The 17,126-nt window shown below is 61.6% G+C and overlaps 8 protein-coding genes across 8 annotated transcripts; 3 read left to right on the forward strand and 5 right to left on the reverse strand.

The window, feature by feature from the left end:
• Window positions 1-50: 50 nt before the first annotated feature.
• PAN0_002d0941 (beta-glucanase) lies at window positions 51-1,133 on the reverse strand (the record flags this gene model as incomplete). The annotated part of the gene is made up of 1 exon (XM_014803108.1): window positions 51-1,133. The coding sequence occupies one exon, from the start codon at window positions 1,131-1,133 to the stop codon at window positions 51-53; it is 1,083 nt and encodes a 360-aa protein (XP_014658594.1).
• Window positions 1,134-1,739: 606 nt separating this feature from the next.
• On the reverse strand, window positions 1,740-2,698 carry PAN0_002d0942 (ribosomal protein S8; the record flags this gene model as incomplete). The annotated part of the gene is made up of 3 exons (XM_014803109.1): window positions 1,740-1,999; window positions 2,479-2,590; window positions 2,678-2,698. The coding sequence occupies 3 exons, from the start codon at window positions 2,696-2,698 to the stop codon at window positions 1,740-1,742; spliced, it is 393 nt and encodes a 130-aa protein (XP_014658595.1).
• A 1,367-nt stretch (window positions 2,699-4,065) lies between these two features.
• PAN0_002c0943 (ribosomal protein S17e) lies at window positions 4,066-5,325 on the forward strand (the record flags this gene model as incomplete). The annotated part of the gene is made up of 2 exons (XM_014803110.1): window positions 4,066-4,584; window positions 4,891-5,325. 2 exons carry the CDS (start codon window positions 4,066-4,068, stop codon window positions 5,323-5,325), a joined length of 954 nt encoding a protein of 317 aa, XP_014658596.1.
• Window positions 5,326-6,075: 750 nt separating this feature from the next.
• Window positions 6,076-7,959, forward strand: PAN0_002c0944 (ribonuclease H-like protein; the record flags this gene model as incomplete). The annotated part of the gene is made up of 1 exon (XM_014803111.1): window positions 6,076-7,959. The coding sequence occupies one exon, from the start codon at window positions 6,076-6,078 to the stop codon at window positions 7,957-7,959; it is 1,884 nt and encodes a 627-aa protein (XP_014658597.1).
• A 73-nt stretch (window positions 7,960-8,032) lies between these two features.
• On the reverse strand, window positions 8,033-8,620 carry PAN0_002d0945 (prefoldin subunit 6; the record flags this gene model as incomplete). Its single annotated transcript, XM_014803112.1, has 4 exons — window positions 8,033-8,110; window positions 8,175-8,235; window positions 8,309-8,504; window positions 8,581-8,620. The coding sequence occupies 4 exons, from the start codon at window positions 8,618-8,620 to the stop codon at window positions 8,033-8,035; spliced, it is 375 nt and encodes a 124-aa protein (XP_014658598.1).
• A 242-nt stretch (window positions 8,621-8,862) lies between these two features.
• On the forward strand, window positions 8,863-11,832 carry PAN0_002c0946 (uncharacterized protein; the record flags this gene model as incomplete). The annotated part of the gene is made up of 1 exon (XM_014803113.1): window positions 8,863-11,832. The coding sequence occupies one exon, from the start codon at window positions 8,863-8,865 to the stop codon at window positions 11,830-11,832; it is 2,970 nt and encodes a 989-aa protein (XP_014658599.1).
• Window positions 11,833-12,035: 203 nt separating this feature from the next.
• On the reverse strand, window positions 12,036-12,418 carry PAN0_002d0947 (uncharacterized protein; the record flags this gene model as incomplete). Its single annotated transcript, XM_014803114.1, has 2 exons — window positions 12,036-12,146; window positions 12,254-12,418. The coding sequence occupies 2 exons, from the start codon at window positions 12,416-12,418 to the stop codon at window positions 12,036-12,038; spliced, it is 276 nt and encodes a 91-aa protein (XP_014658600.1).
• Window positions 12,419-12,825: 407 nt separating this feature from the next.
• Window positions 12,826-17,085, reverse strand: PAN0_002d0948 (uncharacterized protein; the record flags this gene model as incomplete). Its single annotated transcript, XM_014803115.1, has 1 exon — window positions 12,826-17,085. One exon carries the CDS (start codon window positions 17,083-17,085, stop codon window positions 12,826-12,828), a length of 4,260 nt encoding a protein of 1,419 aa, XP_014658601.1.
• Between the last annotated feature and the right edge of the window lie 41 nt (window positions 17,086-17,126).

Here is a 17,126-nt window from a genome sequence, read left to right on the forward strand (position 1 = left end):
ATGCATCCACAGCAATTTTTGCACAAGAGTCTATTGCGGTTTGTGTGGATTCAGCCAAGCCATTCGCGGGCATGACTTGCCTGTTCGGCGATGAGAAGGTCGATGGTATCGCCAAAGTAGCTTTCGCCTTGCAACTCCAGAGCGCTGATGCACTGGCGGTGGCCATCTGCATCTCCGAGCACGTGGCACATGTATCCAACTGGGGCGATGAAGCTCTTGTCCGAATAGTCCACCAGAGCCTTTACGCCGTGGCTGGCATTGAGTTGGACACCGGCTGGGATGTTGGGGAAGCTGAATGCGGCGATGGAGCGGGCCGAGTGGTGGGCGTGTTGCAGCAGGGGTAGGATGGATGTATCGCCCGTCACAGCGAGGTAGTGTGCAAGACGCCACGGTGTGCGACATGCGTTCCAGTTGAGATCGCCATCGTGCTCCGATTCGAGCAGTTGTCCCTTGGCTGGCTGCCACTGTCCTGCACGTTGTTCGAGGAAGTCCGGCAGGAAGCCTGTGGCTCCTCCACAGCTGAGCGCGGTTTGCTTGGTGCGTTCAAGCACCCACTGCCATTTTTGACGCTGCGTGGCGTCCGAGTGGTGGCGACTGAAGAGTGCGAATGCAGAGAGGATAAAGTCGCTGGTGCGTGTGGCGTCGTACAACCTACAGCCCTCTGCCGAATCGCGGTTTGCCCAATCCCCCAGCAACGGCGTCCCCAGCTCCGGATGAATCGTGTACTGCAACACTGCACTTGCAATCCGATCCGCTTCCACCCTGTACCTCCCCTCGCCAAAGATTCGTGCTGCGAGGTACAGCGATGATGCGATATCAATGTCTCCGTCCGTAGCCGATGTTTTCCCGTCCTCTTCCACGAAAGGTTCGACGCGGCCCGCAGAGGGCTGGTGCGGGGAGCGGATTTGCCAACACATCAGCCCGCGCTCGTTGCGAAAGTTGAGCAGAAATGTCAAGAGGCCGTCAAAGTCGGCGCGGTTGCGGTGGAGCACCGAGATGAGCATCGCATAGCCGTGCGCCTCGGAACAGGTGATCGCATTGCCGTTGTCGCCGCGCGCATTGTAGTAGCAGTACACACCCGCACCGCATGAGCGCAGGTACGTATCCCGCCACGAAACATACTTGGCCTCCATCGTGAAGCGCTGGTGGTGGAAGGACGGTGGGAGCGACGAGAGGAAGCGAGTTGGCCAGGTGAAAAAGTGTTGGTTCCACGCACCTTCTCCAGCCGAGCTAGATCTTCTTGCCACGCACAGCCACGCCGCGCTCCAACCGCCGGTCGGTTTCAGGGTCCAACCCGCCGCCTCCTTCTCTCTGAACGCGCTACAAACCCACCCTCGTCTTTTCCACTACAACCCGCACCCTACACACACACGCAACAAGATGGTCTGTCTGAGAATATCGATTGGATTGTGAGAGAGAAAATGCAAGTGGATGCACGTGTGGGGGGAATGACGAGTCGACATAATGTACAACGACAGGTTGGTTGGGGGAAGAGTGTATGATGGAGACCGGGGCCGTTTCCATGGATCCCTAGTGATGACATCTCGTCGCGCTGTTGCGGAGGATGCGACCATTCGTGCCAGATGGGCACGGCGGGGGAGTACGACGCCGGGGCTGGACCCTTGAATCCAGCACAGGGAAAAGCGTGAGGTTCTCTTCGTGACATGTGTCCATCACGGAATCATTTTTGGGGGGTTGGGAGGGCAGGGAGCTGGAACAAGATCGACGGGCGACTTGGCTTAGTAGAAGTAGCCGAGGATCTTGCCGGCAACGTGCTTGCGACGGGCCTCCTCGTGGTCCATGATACCGGCCGAGGTGGTGAGCACGACGTAGCCGAACGAACGGGCGGGCAGGAGCTGCTGCACCCAGTTCTCGATCTGGCCGAGCTGCACGTTGAAGCGGGGCGAGATGACACCGCACTTGTTGATGCGGCCGTTGAGCTGGATCACGACCTTGCCCGAGCGGTGGTCATCGACCTCCTCGAACTCGCCGATGTAGCCTGGATTTTGCATCAATCACAAAGTGACAAACGAATCAGTATCACTGTCTTCTCGACGTAAACGCAGCGCCACGAATGAGGGCGAGAGCGAGAGCGAGAGTGGGAGAGCGAAAGGTTGGGCATGTGGCACGCCGAAAATTTGCGCCGATGAGGTGGAAGTAGTGCCTCTCCACGCGGTAAGCATAGCAATTGCCGACTTTACTTTCCCGGAGCCTTAAAGATGAACGCTGGTGTGGGCCTCCGAAGACGCCAGCCAGATGCCCATTAGTTATAACTCCGGAGTCCTCCTCCTGCGAATCGCGCTCTCCTGCGTCTGTGTCCTGCCGATGCTCCTCCTCCTCCGACCCCTCCCTTATGCCTGGTGCCGATGTTGGTGGCTGCTGATGTCCTTCCTGCTGATGTCTGTCGATGTGTCGTCCAAGCGGAATTGGGGATGGTATAGGGAAAAGTGTGTGTGCGTGGCGATGATCGAAACTTACCGTGCTTCTGCATGACCGAGAGGAACTTGATGACGACCTTGGACGAGGGTCGGACAAGCACCTGGCGCTTGCCCTTGCGCTCGGCGTTGACGATGGAGTTAAGGGCGTCGTTCTGTGGAGGGTGGAGTGCGAGTGTGAGTGCGAAACGTCAGCAAGCTGTCGGATGGCGACGCGACGTATGGTAGGGACGGATACTTACGAGAACGGAGATGCGGACCATGATGGGCGATTATGTGATCTGCTGGGCAGGTACAGGCAAAGGTTGGCAGAGGGATGGTGGGTGTTGGTGGTTAGTTGATGACCTGTTCTGCACCAGCCGCGACTACCAATGACGTGCCCAGACGAGCCAAAGACACAGGGGTTGCCAAAAGTTGGATCTGGAGAGGTACAGGTCGGATGACACTCGGGCGCGCTCGTGGCACGATGTCGATGCCAGTGACGCAAAGGCTGTGTGAAGCGGCGTGCTGAAGACGTCGTCGTGCCTATTGCAGGCGAGGGTCGATACGATGCTGGATCTTCCGGTGCTCGAATGTGAATCGAGTCGGGAGATTGCAGACTGGACGCGGTGATCGTCGATGGAGCAATTTGGCTTTTGGACGCTGGTGACTTTAATAAGATGGAGAGGCGACCGCTGGTCTCATCCAAAGTCGGTGATATGCGCGCATGCTGGGTATGCTGGCGTCGGCATCATTGCGGGTGTGGTTGCGTGTCGATGTATGTGCTTCCGTTGTCGGCTGAACGGATGCTGTAGGAGCACCCCTGTGTATATACTGCGCTGGGAGTGTCGTTGGATGCTGTTGATGCTGCTACTAACCTTGACGAGGTGGTGAACGGTGACCGGTTGATGAAAGATGGAGGCAGGAGCAAGAAGGTAGGGCCAACGACGACGACCAGCCTGCTCGCGCCCACACACCACGACTGGCGGCACACCACGGCGGTCCTGGCTCGAGTCCACAAAGAGGCCTTCTGGCTGGGCATGCTGCCTCGCTCTCGCTCCGCAGGATGCTGCCCTATCCACACCGGTGGCCTTCTCCACGCACCCTTGGCAGATCTTCGAAGCTCATCTGTTGCAACGCACTCTCACACTCTTCACCGTGGCGAGCCAATTTTCGCAGGCAGTCCCAGAGATTCGGAAAAACAGGGCAGCAGACAGGCAGCAAGTTCAACCCAAGCAATTTACGTCTCAAATCCGAGTCTCTCGAAATTCGACCGCCTCGTTAGAATCACGTGTAGACCTCGGCCGAGCTTTGCTGGGATCAGAAAATTGCGACTCTGAGGTGCTCCTACCCAACGTCGCGAAGACTCGAGCTCGCACGCCGGGCAAGCTGGTTTAGCTTGGAGTGAGAGCCAGCCGTCGAGACCACAGCGGGTCGCGGTGAGCTGCCAGATTCGAGGCGAGTGGGCGCAGTGCTACTCCAGTTGGATCGCAGATAGTGGACTGGCAGCTAGGCCGGGCCAAGGCTGGGGAGGGCCACAGCCGGCCTGCGCCTGGCTGCGAGTGACGCTCGGTCGCGCTCTGGATCATCATCCTTCTCCTCACGATCACACTTTCCCGTCACCATCCTCTAACTTCAAGAATCATCCAATATGGTAAGCATCGTCGTCCAGCATACGACAGCGAGCACGACACCACGCACAGCATCAGCACCAGCATCGGCCACAGCAGCAGCATCGACGACTACCTCGGCAACCCAGTTCAGCTCGCGTAGGCTTCCGAGTTTCAGTACAGCCAAGTACAGCATGCGATCATCATCTTCAGCGAAACGCCCCACCCCAGGATATGCTACGGAAACTGCAGACGCTATCCAGCAACAACCAGTGCACAGAGTGTCAGCAGAAGATAGCATGGCCAAAGTGCAACCCATGTTGGAGTATCTTCAGCCTCGGACGAGGTCGCAACGGCCGTTCCGTGCAATCGAGGAGGCGTTTCTTTCCATGATGGGCTTCTGGATGGGGAGGAGGTACCCGTCAGTCCCACGCAGTGCTACGGCAGGCCATTCAACCGATGGCAGTTTCGATCGTCCGACGTCGTCTACACCAACGTCATCCTCTGTTCGCAGAGGGCATATTCAGACACAACCACACCACGAGCGAAACTCGCACCGCGTTCATACCACACCGTTGAAGTGATGGGCAGTATCACACGTCCAGTCTGGTGAACAAGCCGACTCGTCTCGATTTTAGCACCGCGCGACTCCAGCACCGCCAAACGTCTCGACATGCAACAACACCAACTCGAACCGACGACACATCGTATTTGCGCTGCTTGACGCTCTCGCTGCCTCGCCAACCGTGCATTGTCACTCTGCCCGCTCGCTGTCAAAAGCTCTCGACCCGAACACAACGTGAAGCACACGCAGAATGCTGACTTTCCTCTTTGCGCTCGTCATGCGTTTGATCATCACCTCGTAGGGTCGCGTTCGTACCAAGACCACCAAGCGTGCCTCGCGCGTGCTCATCGAGAAGTACTACCCTCGTCTGTCGAGCGTCGACTTCCACCAGAACAAGCGCGTCATCGATGAGGTCGCCATCATCCCCTCGAAGCGTCTGCGCAACAAGATCGCCGGTTTCACCACCCACCTCATGAAGCGTATCCAGCGTGGCCCCGTCCGCGGCATCTCGTTCAAGCTGCAGGAGGAGGAGCGCGAGCGCAAGGACCAGTACGTGCCCGAGGTCTCGGCCCTCGACACCTCGGCCCCCGGCTCGCTCGAGGTCGACCCCGACACCAAGGACATGCTGCGCTCGTTCGGCTTCGACAGCCTCCCCGTCAGCGTCACCGCCCCCGTCACTGCCTACCAGGCCCCCGAGCGCCGTGGCCGCCACGTCCCCGGTGCCGGCCGCCGATAAGCGCATCGCCTCTTGCGATCGCGCTTTCCGCTCGGCTTCGGTTGCCTTTGAGAGTCTGGCGCCAGATGGTGAACCGCTGCACACACGCAGCCCCATCTCGCAGTAGCTCCTCGGAGGTCATGTACCACCATCCCCCCTCCGCATCTCTGATCCGCGTATAGGCTGCGTTTACCTGCGGCTTGGACGTCGGATCGCTTCATCTCTTCTACATACGCACACACACACACACACACGCACACATACACATGTCCTTTCACTGTTGTATTGCAGCTCTTCCCTCTCACCGTTGGGAAACGCACACGACCCAAAAATCAAACCGGGCTTCCTCGCACACGAGGGGTCCTTTTAGGCTCCGTCAGTTGCAGTTTGTGTGTCTCAACTCGGTGAGATCGTGCGTGCAGTTTGAGTGATGTGTGGAAGTTCCATCGCCTAATGACGAGACTGGTTGATGAGAGCAGCGGCGGTGGGCCTCCGACTCAAGTGTGTGAAATTCTACCCTAACAACGTGCGAAAAAAGCGCGTGCGCGTCCGGGATATGAAATCACTCGGTCGTGATTTTGAGTGCAGGACCCTGAACACCAAAGTCTCGCCTCACGACGCGGAGCTTTGGTCTTGCCTGGAGACTCTACCGCCTCGCCTCGACACCACCACATCCTCGTAGTATCCGCCCAAAAGCAATGTTCAAGTCCCCTGGGACCTAGAGATGGCCACGATTACGAGCCACGCATTTCTACCGTGCCAGGCCAGGCCATGAAGCTCCCGCTAGCTGTGCTGCTGCGACGCATCTCGATTCCAGGCTGCTCACGGCTCGGACTCGTGCCGCTCAGCGCATCAATACTGGAGCAGAAAGCTGTCCACGACCTCAAAACTACCGTACTCCAAACACGGCGGGGCGGTAACGGGTGGTTCGAGATGCCGCCGCGCGCTCGAGCCAAGAATCGTCCGCCCAAAACGTGGGCCTCGACGCACCACGCCCGGGCAATGGGGCAGCAGCAGCGCCACAGCTCCACGACGGCCAGCAAGCAATCAAGGTACAGGCCGCATCAGTGGAAGATCTCACCCGCCAAGGCGGCAAAAGAGGCCGAGCAGGAGAAGCTCGAACGCGGGCTGGACATCTACACCCACACTGTTCCCTGTGGCTCCGAGTTGGCGACAGGTGTAGACTTCCTGCTGGCGCGATCCAAGCCTTCAGCCGACTCCGTTGCTGCGGCTCCTCAAGATCTGACAGCTACGGCGCGGCTCAAGACGCCGCTGCTCGCGTACACGGCCGACTATGACGAGGCTGAAGAGCTGCTTTCGTGCCTCGGGCCCGGGCCTATGGGCCTGGACCTGGAATGGAACTTCACACGCTTCGGCGGGGCGAATCGCACGGCGCTGCTGCAGCTGTGCAGTCCGAGGATGATCCTGGTCATCCACATGTCGGCCATGTCGCACCGCGTGCCGCCGCTGCTGCGCACGATCCTGCAAGACCCAAGCATCATCAAGACGGGCGTGGCGATCCGGAACGACGCGCTCAAGCTGCAACGCGACTATGCGATCCACATGCGCAACGTGCTCGAGCTGAGCAACCTCGCCAAGCTGGCGCAGCCTGCGCAATGGGCAAGCGTGGGGACGCTCATCAGCCTGCGCGACCTCACGCGCATCTACCTCGGCCGACGGCTGCGCAAGGGCGACGTGCGCGTGAGCGACTGGGAGACATTCCCGCTCGACCAGGAACAGATCGAGTACGCGGCGAGCGATACGTTTGCCAGCCTGGAGGTGCTGCGTGCGATTGCAGAGTACTTTACCCCCACGCCACCGAGCAAGGAGCGAGACAGAGGAGGAATGCTCGCAAGGCTGGACGAGATTGATGCGTCGGCGCAAAGACAGGCGACGAGGGCACCGCTGGATCTGGATAGTGCGCTGCGGTTGAGTGCGTACGATCTGCTGCAGGAGCGCATGCAGCTCACAGCGGCCGAGACGCAGAAGCAGCAACTGCGCACCGCCTTACGCGAGCTTCGAGCGCCAGACCAGCCAAAGGAGCCGATCAAGCAGAGCAAGCCGGTTCAATCGTCGAAACCCGCTGCGACCGTCGTGTCCGCCGCTTCCGTCACACCGCCGCGGCCGAAACGCAGCGCGGTACCTGCCAAGCAAGACGCGGGGGAGAGCAGCGACGAGGGAGTGACGGTGACGCGTGTGCTGCTGGCGCACGACCGGGCGATGCATCGGTGGCTGTACTCGAGCGAGACGATCGTGCAAGTGGCTGTGGGGAGCAGCATCAAGCCTACGACGGTGGCGCAGTACCTGCTGCGTGCGCTCCTCGTCGCCAAACGCACCGCATGGCAGGGCGATGCCGAAGCCAAGCAGCTGCTGAGCCGCTTCTCTCGCGACCACCAATGCCGTCTCGACACCGAGCTCAAGGCGGTGGGTGCGTTGGAGCGCAAGCGCTACCGCATGCTCGCCAAGAGCTTGGGCTGGTCCGATGTGGCCGAGTCCGCCAAGAGGCGCGGCAGCCCCAGTGTGTCGGATGACGAGACGAGCGCAGACGCACAGAAACCCGCCGCAGTCACATCGCCGGTGACCAAGAGGGCGGTCTCGCCGATCGAGGTGGCCGAGAGCGACGACGAGGTAGACGTGGTCGAGACGAGTCGCTAGTCTTATATGTTTCGCATAGAGCTTCACTGTTGTACAATACCAAAACAAACGCAAATGCCTGGACGGGGGTGATTTAGGCCGAGATGGCGGTGGCGGATCCAGCACCTGCAGCTGAAGCGTCCTGCTGTGCCTTTGTTTGGAGAGCGACGATCTGTTGCAAGCCGAGTTCAAAGTCAGCACCGCATCCCCCTACACTGTTGCAGAGCAAGACGCACCTCGATCTTCTTCTTTTCGGTCTTTTCGTTGAGATCCTTGATCTGAGCCTCTACGCGCTCGCTGTATGCGCCACCACAAAATGAAGTTTGTCAGTGCCGAGATGGTAGCTGGAAGATGGTTGTGCGGGACATACATCTCGCCCTTGATGAACTCGATGCGCTTGTCGACGTTGGTCTTTGCCTCGACCTGGTCCTGCTTGACGAGTACGGGTCCGATGAGTTTGTACACCTCGTTGTTCTGCGTGAGCCTGCTGAACTCCTTGGCCACCTGTTCGTTCTCGCGCAGCTGCGAGTCGAGCTGTTGGCGCGCCTCGACGGCGGTCTGGAAGGCTGCGGTCGCGGGCGCACAAGCGTGCCGATCGTCAGCTCGCTGGTCAATCACACTGGTGTGGAAACGAGGGCTTACAAGATTGAAGCTTCTGGTACTCTGTTACTGCTGCCTCCATGTTGTGTGAGTGGGTGTGTGTGTGATGCCGAGGATGGTGGTGAGCGAGAGCGTGTTGCGCGAGCCTCGAGGTGGAGAGACCAACACAGCCGAGTTGGAACGGCCTAACATTGATGAAAATTCGCGAGACCCTGTCGTGCTCTTCTGGCGCTGCTCGAAATTTGAGCGTTTCAGAAGAAAGTGGAGGCTCAGCGCTCAGTCGAAACTGGCTTTCCTCTCCACCACTCACCACAACGTCGAGCGATGGCTACAACAGACGCTGCACCGGCCACCAACGGTGCAAGCAGCCCTGAACAGGCTCCGGCTGCGGCCGTTCAGGTGCCCAACAGCCCCTCGAGCGCCTTCGCCGCACTCTCCCTCGACGATGCTGCGCCCTCCAGCTCCTCGACACAATTCACGCCCGCACATCGCGCCGAGATCGACGCAGCCACCAAGCTCGTTGCTGCCCTCGATGCGGCGCGCAAGCAGCCCAAGCCGCTGATCAGATCTACAGGACATCGAGTCGACATACCCGCAGGTTCGACCTCGAACACCGGCGCGGACCACCACCATCTGCTCTCATGGAAGGTCGCCGAGTTTGCCTACCGCAAGGCGACGGGCGTCGGGTCGGAGCTGCCCACGCTCGCAAGAGGCCTCTTTACAGAACGCGTCGACACGGGCTCAGATACTGCAGAGAAGCATCGCATTGTGGTGCGCGGATACGACAAGTTCTTCAACCTCGGCGAGATGCCGTGGACCAAGCCGCCGTCGATCGAGCGCTTCACAACTGCCCCCTACGTGCTCACGTTCAAGGAGAACGGATGCATCATCTTTGTCGCTGCGCTCTCCCCCAGTCAGATCGTAGTTACCTCCAAGCACTCGCTCGGTGGCCTTGCAGGCGCCGAGGTGACGCATGCGCAGAAAGGGCGCGAGTGGCTGCTCAAGCACCTCGCCTCCGTCGGCCGCACCGAGTCGCAGCTCGCGGCAGAGCTGTGGCGCCGCAACGAAACCGCCGCCTTTGAGCTGTGCGACGACGACTTCGAGGAGCACGTGCTCGCATACGACCGTGCGCGCTCCGGCCTCCATCTGCACGGCCTCAATGCCAACGCCGTCAGGTTTGCCACGCGGCCCATGCCGGACGTCGACGCATTCGCAGAGGCGTGGGGCTTCATCCGCACACGATGGATCGAGCTGCCGTCGCTGCAAGAGGTCCAGCGCGTCACCGCCGAGATCGAACAGACGGGTGCATGGGAGGGAGAACCCATCGAGGGCTTTGTCATCCGCACCCACATGCCCGCCACCCACCAGCTCGAGACCATCAAGGCCGACCCAGAGAACAAAGCCGTGAGCCCGCCGTACGCACCAGGGCAGGCGTGGTTCTACAAGGTCAAGTTCGACGAACCTTACCTCATGTACCGCGACTGGCGCGAGCTGGCGCGTAAGATGCTCAAGGAGAAGGAAGAGTGGCAGGCCAAGGTCACCGCCACTCAACAGCCGGCCAGCGACTCCACACCATCTGCCGAGCCTGACAAGGTGAAAGATCCCGAAACCAAGGCGGAAGAGCCAGCGGAGCAGGCGAGTAAGGAAGAGGGCGAGGGACCGTCCAAAGCCGCGCTGAAACGCGAGAAGAAGCGTCTGGCCAAGCAGGACGCCAAAGAAGCCGCCACGGCACGAGCAGCCGCGCAGGCAGCCGGCATCCTGCCGCCGTCGCCACCACAGCCGCGTGCGCGCCGTCCCGAAACGCTCGCGTTCATCGAGTGGTGCTACGACCGGCTGTATGGCAACGCGTCCAAGTCGATCGCGGCGCAACCTTCGTTGTTCGCCGGGCTGACGCAGAACAAGGGCATCATTGCCATGCGCAACGCGTTCCTCGCGCACCTTGCCAGCGCCGCCCCTGTCCCCGCCGTTGCGCCGGTGGAGAAGCAGCCGGACACGCGCGCGTTTAGCAAGACCGTGCTGGCGCCCGTCGCGGTGCCTGGGTGCGGCAAGACGGTGCTGGCCGTGGCGCTGCACGAGCTGTACGGCGTGTCGCATGTGCAGTCGGACGAGTTTAAAGCGAAAAAGGGATTCCTCGGCGCGGTGGAGCGCGACATCCGCGCGCATGCGGGCGAGCAGCACGTCGTGTTTGCCGACAAGAACAACCATCTCCAGCAGCATCGCGACGACATGATCGAGCTCGCCCACCAACTCTCCACCCCACCAGCAGTGCCGCAGGCGAAGAAGGGCAAGGTCAAGGTGGATGTGGGCAGGGTGAGGACGGTTGCGTTGGTGTGGGATTTGGATTCCGTGCCGCTGAATACGCTACACCGGCTGTGTGCGGCGCGCATCGAGGCGAGGGGAGACAACCACCAGACGCTTGTGGCGGATACGGCCGAGGGGGCGGTGGCGGGCATGCGGTCGCACGAACAGATCCTCTGGCGCTTCCTCGAGGCGCTCGAACCGTTCCACAGCGCACACGGCAAAGGCGAAGGCTCACAGGGTTATGGCGATGCCAGCTTTGACCACGTCGTACAGCTCTCCGTGCGCGCATCCGCCAAGGACAATTTGATGGCCATCATCAAGGCCATGGCACCCGTGTTGGGATGGAGCGTGCCTAGCGATGCGCGCGTGGAGGCTGCGCTGGCCAAGGCGGTGGACTGGAAGGTGACGAAAAAGTCGCGCGCCGACAAGAAGGACGAGGCGGGCGTGAGGTACTTTGGCCTGGCGGTCGAGCTGGATGTGCGGGCTACGCTCGACTCGCTCTTCGCGGGGAGGCAGGATGAAGCGGCGCAGTTTTATGCAAGTGTAAGGGGTGCGGGGAGGGTGAATGCAAGGCCGCATGTGACGTTGGTGCATGGAACCAACCGCGCGGCGGAGGGGGAGGACAAGAACGCAAGCGATGCAAAGTGGGACTTTTACACGCGGCTGCTCTCCAACGCCAGCCGCACCAGCACGGCGAGCACGGGCGGTGGGGGGACGTTTGAGGTGGAGTTATCGACAGTGCTGTACGAGAGGGATACACTGCTGACGTTTCCGATTGATCGGATCACGCCGCCGCGCGAGCTGGCCGACGAGTTTGCGGCGCTGCATGTCGATTGGCATCCGCACATTACCATCGCCACGCGTGATGCCGAGGTTCGGCCCTACCTCTCGCACAGCGTCGTGCAGCACTGGCGAGAGGGTGGCAGCGAGGCGGTCGTGCTCAAATTGGGTGGGCCGGTGGTGGCGGAAGCGAGGGTATTTGGCATGTCCTAGTCGCACACTTTGCAATGCAAATGCACATCTACACCATCGTCTGGTATCCAGGCGTGAAATCTCTTGTTCGAAAAGAGTGGATGAGCGATGACTTCCACAAAGCGCGTTCTGTATGTGTGACGCGAGTGGCAAGCATCAAGATGGATCGGCTTGAGCTGGTTCGTGACTGTCGTGCTGGCCTCTGCGTCGCCCAAGACTCGGGACTAGACGCGCGGTGCGGGTTTCGCAGGCGCACGAGCGCGTTCGTTCTGACCAGCGCCCGGCTCGGCTACGGCCTTGGTCGACTCGACGGAGAGTCTGGTCGGTGCAACGTGCTGCTCGACGACGAGCACGTTGATCAGTTCCAGCCCTCATCCACGGCACTATTATCGAAACCCGAGTGAGTTGGCCAGCTTCTCGACGTCGACGTCCGATAACTTACTCTACCCTCGCCAGCCTTGGCAATACGGTCTGACCAACTCGGTCCGTTTGCCCATGGGCCATGTCGAAGCTCTACCGTTGGCCTGTCAGCCTCGTCACCATCGCCACAAGTCCACAAGTAGGCTTCAGTTTCAGAAGTCGGCCACGCACCATGCGTCCTGTCCATCAGCCTCTGCGGTAAGGTCTATACATCTCAGCCTGTTCCGAGGTGTCGCAGCTCTTGGCCTTGAGCTCACGTACAGCCTGCCGGTACTGCAAGCGGCACCCTCCCAAGTCAACTCTTTCAGCCGTCGTAGCGCAAACCCATCGCAAAATCAAGACCGCAGTTTCGATAGACTTCTCATACGCTGGCCACTCAAGCCGCAACTTGCACAAGAGCTTCAACACCAGGCAGAGCGCAGTACGGTTGCGAAGAGCGGATGAATTGATCCCCGTGAACAAGAAAACTTTGGCTGAATAGAACCCTTGACAGTAAGATGAGAGCGCGAGAGCACGCGAGAGAGAGAGAAGAAATGCGGTTGCGTGCAGAGAAGCAGAGTCATGAGAAGAATGGAGAAAGAGAGAGAGAGAGAATTAGGCGTCAAAGTAGAAGAGCTTCTTGCGGTGCGGTTGGAAGCCCATCTGCACCGAGCCCTGGTCTGTCGACGTGCGTCGCTCGTTGTGCGCCGGGCGGGCGCCGTGCTGGACGTCGGCAGGGACTTGGCCCAGATGCTTGGCGAGGCCGCCCGCATCGAGACCCCACGCGGCGTCGTAGACATCGTGCGTCTCGCGGTCCGGCAGCTGCAGGATCGGATAGGTCTTGAGACCCGACAGCTGGTCGTAGCTCCACGTGCGCGGCGGCTCCTCGTGGTGCTGCACCACGTCAGCAGTATCCGCCACGGCGGGCAGAGCAGCGGCGTCGGTCGAAGTGAGCGGCTGGATGCGCTGCGTGTGCATCCCCATTGACGAGCGAGATCGAGGCGGCGGCATGAGCGACGTGCGGTGGTGGCGACGCCCATGCTGCCCCGCCAACGCCGAGTCGGGTCGGCTGATAAAGTCGCCCGAGGTGAGAGCCTGCGAAGACATTTCGCCGCCGTCCTCGGGCACACTTGGCGTCGGAGTGCGCTGCAGCGCGGATGGCATGGTCGCATGGCGACCCGAAATGCCGCCGCCGCCCTGTTGGCCGATGCCGTTGGGCGGAGCTCCGAGCGTCATGAGATGACCGACAGCCGCACGTTCATTGCCCCTGCCAACCGCATCCGAGATGTTGGAGACCGAGGAGCTGTGCTGGATATGACCAGCATGTCCGTGATGAGCGTGGTGAGGATGGTGATGAGGATGGTGATGATGTTGGTGGTGCTGGTGCTGGTGGGCGTGATGGTGGTGGGCGTGAGCATGAGCGTGATGGGCATGCTGGACATTATGGTTTAGATGGTGCCCTCGAGCCTGACTGACGAGCTGTCGGTTGGCGAGGGCGGCAGCATGGCCGTAGCTGATGCTCTGGCGATGGCCCGTCGAATGCGGGAATGCGCCCGAGTCTGTGGAAGCCGGAGGCGATGCAATCGAGGTCATGGCTCCCCAGCCAAGACCCTTTGCGCGCGGCGAAGTGCCTGCGGTGTAGGGGAGCGAATGGTATCCGGCCGCGCTGTTGGGCCGAGAAGGCGACAAGGCGGCACGCTGCGCGTCCTGGGTCAAGGCGAAGCTGCTGTTGTACGGGCTGCGCATCAGCGTCGGCGAGACCGGCGGCTGCATGTGAGCGCCTGCGCCTGCCGCTTGCTGATGCGAGGAGCCGGCGCTGCCTACGTACATCTGCGGAGTGTTGGCAGCGGTCCAAGCACGGCCGGTCGAGTACGCGCGAGCACTCCTGGGCATCTGGGCGTAGAGGTTGGTGCTGCTGCCCGAGCGACTGATGGGAGCGAGCAGCGGCGGCAGCACCGAAATGTCGCGACTCCTTCGCTTATTGACCTTCCTCTGCGCGTTCTGCGCATTGGCATCAGTAATCTGAGTGAGACTGTCGACACGGGGACGCATGGGACGCTGTGCTCGCTCGTCGGCTGCCGCCGTCGAATCCGACTTGGCATCGGAGGATGAGTCGCCAGGGATGCCACCCTGGCCGATCTCGCGAACGTAGGCTGGCACATGACCGCGTCGAATGGTGGGCTTAGCCACGAGACTCTGCGTCGGAGTGATGCCGGCACTACGGTCTTCCGAGGGCTTGCGCGACATTTGAGCCGGGTGGAGCGTGCTGGTCTGGCCCAGAGACGAGGCCAGGCTGACGTCGCGGAGAGAAGAGGCACGCTTCTGAGCATAAGGCAGCTTGTGATGGCTGCTGCTGCGCGATGCGTTGCTCTCGCGTCGCGATGCCTGACCTGATCCACGTGAGGGCCACTCTTCGCTGTCGTCGGTGGAGTGGAAGACGTCCGAGTCGGCTTGCATGGGAGCGGGCGAGGCGGTGGAGCGCCAGTTGAGCCAAGCCGAGGAGAGAGAGCGGAGCCAGCCGCTGGAGGTGGAGCCCGAGGCGGAACTGGCGATGGAGACGGCGTTCGAGTTGCGTCGGGCAGGCGCTCCCGCCACGCCAAACAGAGAGAGTCTGCGCGAGTCCGCTCCTCTGCCTCCGGCGGACGGCGCTGGACCCGAAGCGCGAGACTGTGCCAACTTGAGACTGCCGACCGCATGGCTCAGATCGTCGTCCACATCTGCAGAGAGGGAGCTTGAGCGGAAAGCATTGGAGTCCGAGAAGCTCTGAGACGTCTCGTGCGGCCACCTGTCGGAAGCCTCGGACGCAGGCGCTTGCTGGTGAGCGTGACCAAAGTCGCCGAACGCACGAGCGCTTTGAGAAGCCGACATGGGCGCCGAGGATTGATTGGTGAGGGTGATGCTGCTGGCGCCCATGAGAGTGTGTTCGCTGGCAAGGCTTCGAGAAAGCAGCGAGCCTCTGGTGACGGGGCTGCCGACGCTGTCGCTAAAGACATTGACCGAGGGCGGTGCGTGATGTTCGCTGCGCTTGTCCAAGAGCTTGAGCGGGCTAGTTGCCATGAGCAGTGACGACCTCTTTGCACTGGACGAAGGTCGGTGCGGATGCGCAGCCTCCGAGGAGTGAAGCGTGTCCTCGTCGACTTCGTGTGTTGGTGCGAAGCCAGGAACCGAGAGGCGGTGGGTGGCCCTAGCGGTGTTGAAGGAAGAGGGCGAGGCGAGGGAGGAGGAGGAGGCGACCATCATCGAGTGCCTCGGTGTGATGGCGGGCGTGGCGGTGTTGGTGGAGATGCCAGAGGCGGTACCGCTGGAAGTGACGTCCTGCGCTATGGCCTTGGCTGCATTGGAGGTCCTGACGCCCGAGTTGGAGCGCGGTTTGAGGCGTGGCTCCCAGAGACTGCCGGCGCTCTCGGAGCTCATGACACTGCCATCGGTGCCGGAGGCGCTGGCACGACCGGCGCTTGCGGCTGAGGATGTTCTCGGGAGCACCGAGCCGATCCTAGCTGCTTCGGCGGACTGAACAGCGTCGACGGCTCGCATCCTGGGGCTGTTGAGCGCTGCGGCGGCCGGAGCGTAGTTGGGCGCGAATTGAGGAAAGTAGCCCTCGGCGCCTGCGCCTGGTGCGTGCAAACCGAGCGGGGTGATGAGACGACCGCTGGCGGTGCGCGGCTTCTGAGCGGCGCCGCGACCGTAGACGTAGCCGCTGGAGCTTTCGGTGGCGGTGTCGCTGGCGCCACTGGGGATTGCTGCTCCGCTGGCGCTGCTGGCATCTGCGTACTTGTCCATGCAGTCGGGGCAGAGACACTCGCTCTCTGGCGTGTTGGCGACCATGGCGAGAGGCGCGGACGAGACGCTGGCGGAGCGCGTCCAGGAAGGAGGCGGAGGCGGAGCCCATACTGCGGTGGATGGAGGCATGAGGGGCTGGGAGAGGTACTTTGCGAGCTCGCCGAGGCCGGAGGAGCGGCGCTCGTCGATGAGTCTGCATCGCTCGGAGCAGTAGAGCGGGGTGGGGGCCTTGCGCTTGGCGGCGAGCTCGGCCTCCTGCTGCTTGAGGGCGGCCGGGGTGAGGCCGAGACCGCCGAGGAAGCCGCGCTTTTTGGGGCGGGACTGGGCGTCTGGCGGGTTTGCGTGGGAGACACCTGCGTTGGCCTCGTTGGACTTGAAGGAGGAAGGGCCGCTGCTGTTGGAGTGGGAGCGGTTGCTGGCGGCCGAGCCTGGGCGAGAGGTGGCGGGACTCTTGCGGGTGCTTGATGTGGAGGCATCGCGAGAAGCGCTCTTGGCTTTGCCCTTGTCGTCGTGCAGTTTTGTGGTGGGACGGAGTTCGCTGAGGGCATGCAGGCGGCTGCCTGCGCTGCCGGTGCGCTTGTGAGGGCCGAGGGGAGCGCCTCCGGCTTTGGCATGCAGACGACCGGCGGAATGGGTCCTTTTGAGAGCGTCCTTGGGGCCGTTGGCTGGCTTGTTGGAGTCGGCAACCTGTGCGGCGTGTTCGGAGGCGTTGGAGCCGCGTGCGGTGGAATTGGCGGAACGGCTTTTGAGGGTGGAGTGCAAGGCGGGAGAGGCCGAGGTGTCCGGTTTTGAGGATGCCTTTGCGATGCCTTCGCCTGGCTCGATGAGGCAGTCGCAGGTGGCGCAGAAGGTCTGTGTCCAGAGCTCCTGACCGTCCATCTCGAAGGCGGCCTCCTCATCGCTGCTGTCGTCTGTGGTGGTCTCTTCGTCATCGTCGTCGTCGTCGTCCGGTTGGTTGTTTTGCGCTGCAATACGAGCAGCCTTGGAGTTGGGCTTTGGCGGCTCTTTGGTGTGGTTGGAGCCGTTCTTTGGCTTCTGGGCGGCGGCGGCGGCGCCTGGCGGACGCGCGCCTCCGTGCGGCTGAGCTAGAGGCATGGCGATGTGAGTGGGCCGGGAGTGCCGGCGGCCTGGAGTGG

The sequence above is a fragment of the Moesziomyces antarcticus genome (assembly GCF_000747765.1).
Source record: "Moesziomyces antarcticus DNA, scaffold: scaffold_v10002, strain JCM 10317, whole genome shotgun sequence".
Lineage (NCBI taxonomy): Eukaryota > Fungi > Basidiomycota > Ustilaginomycetes > Ustilaginales > Ustilaginaceae > Moesziomyces > Moesziomyces antarcticus.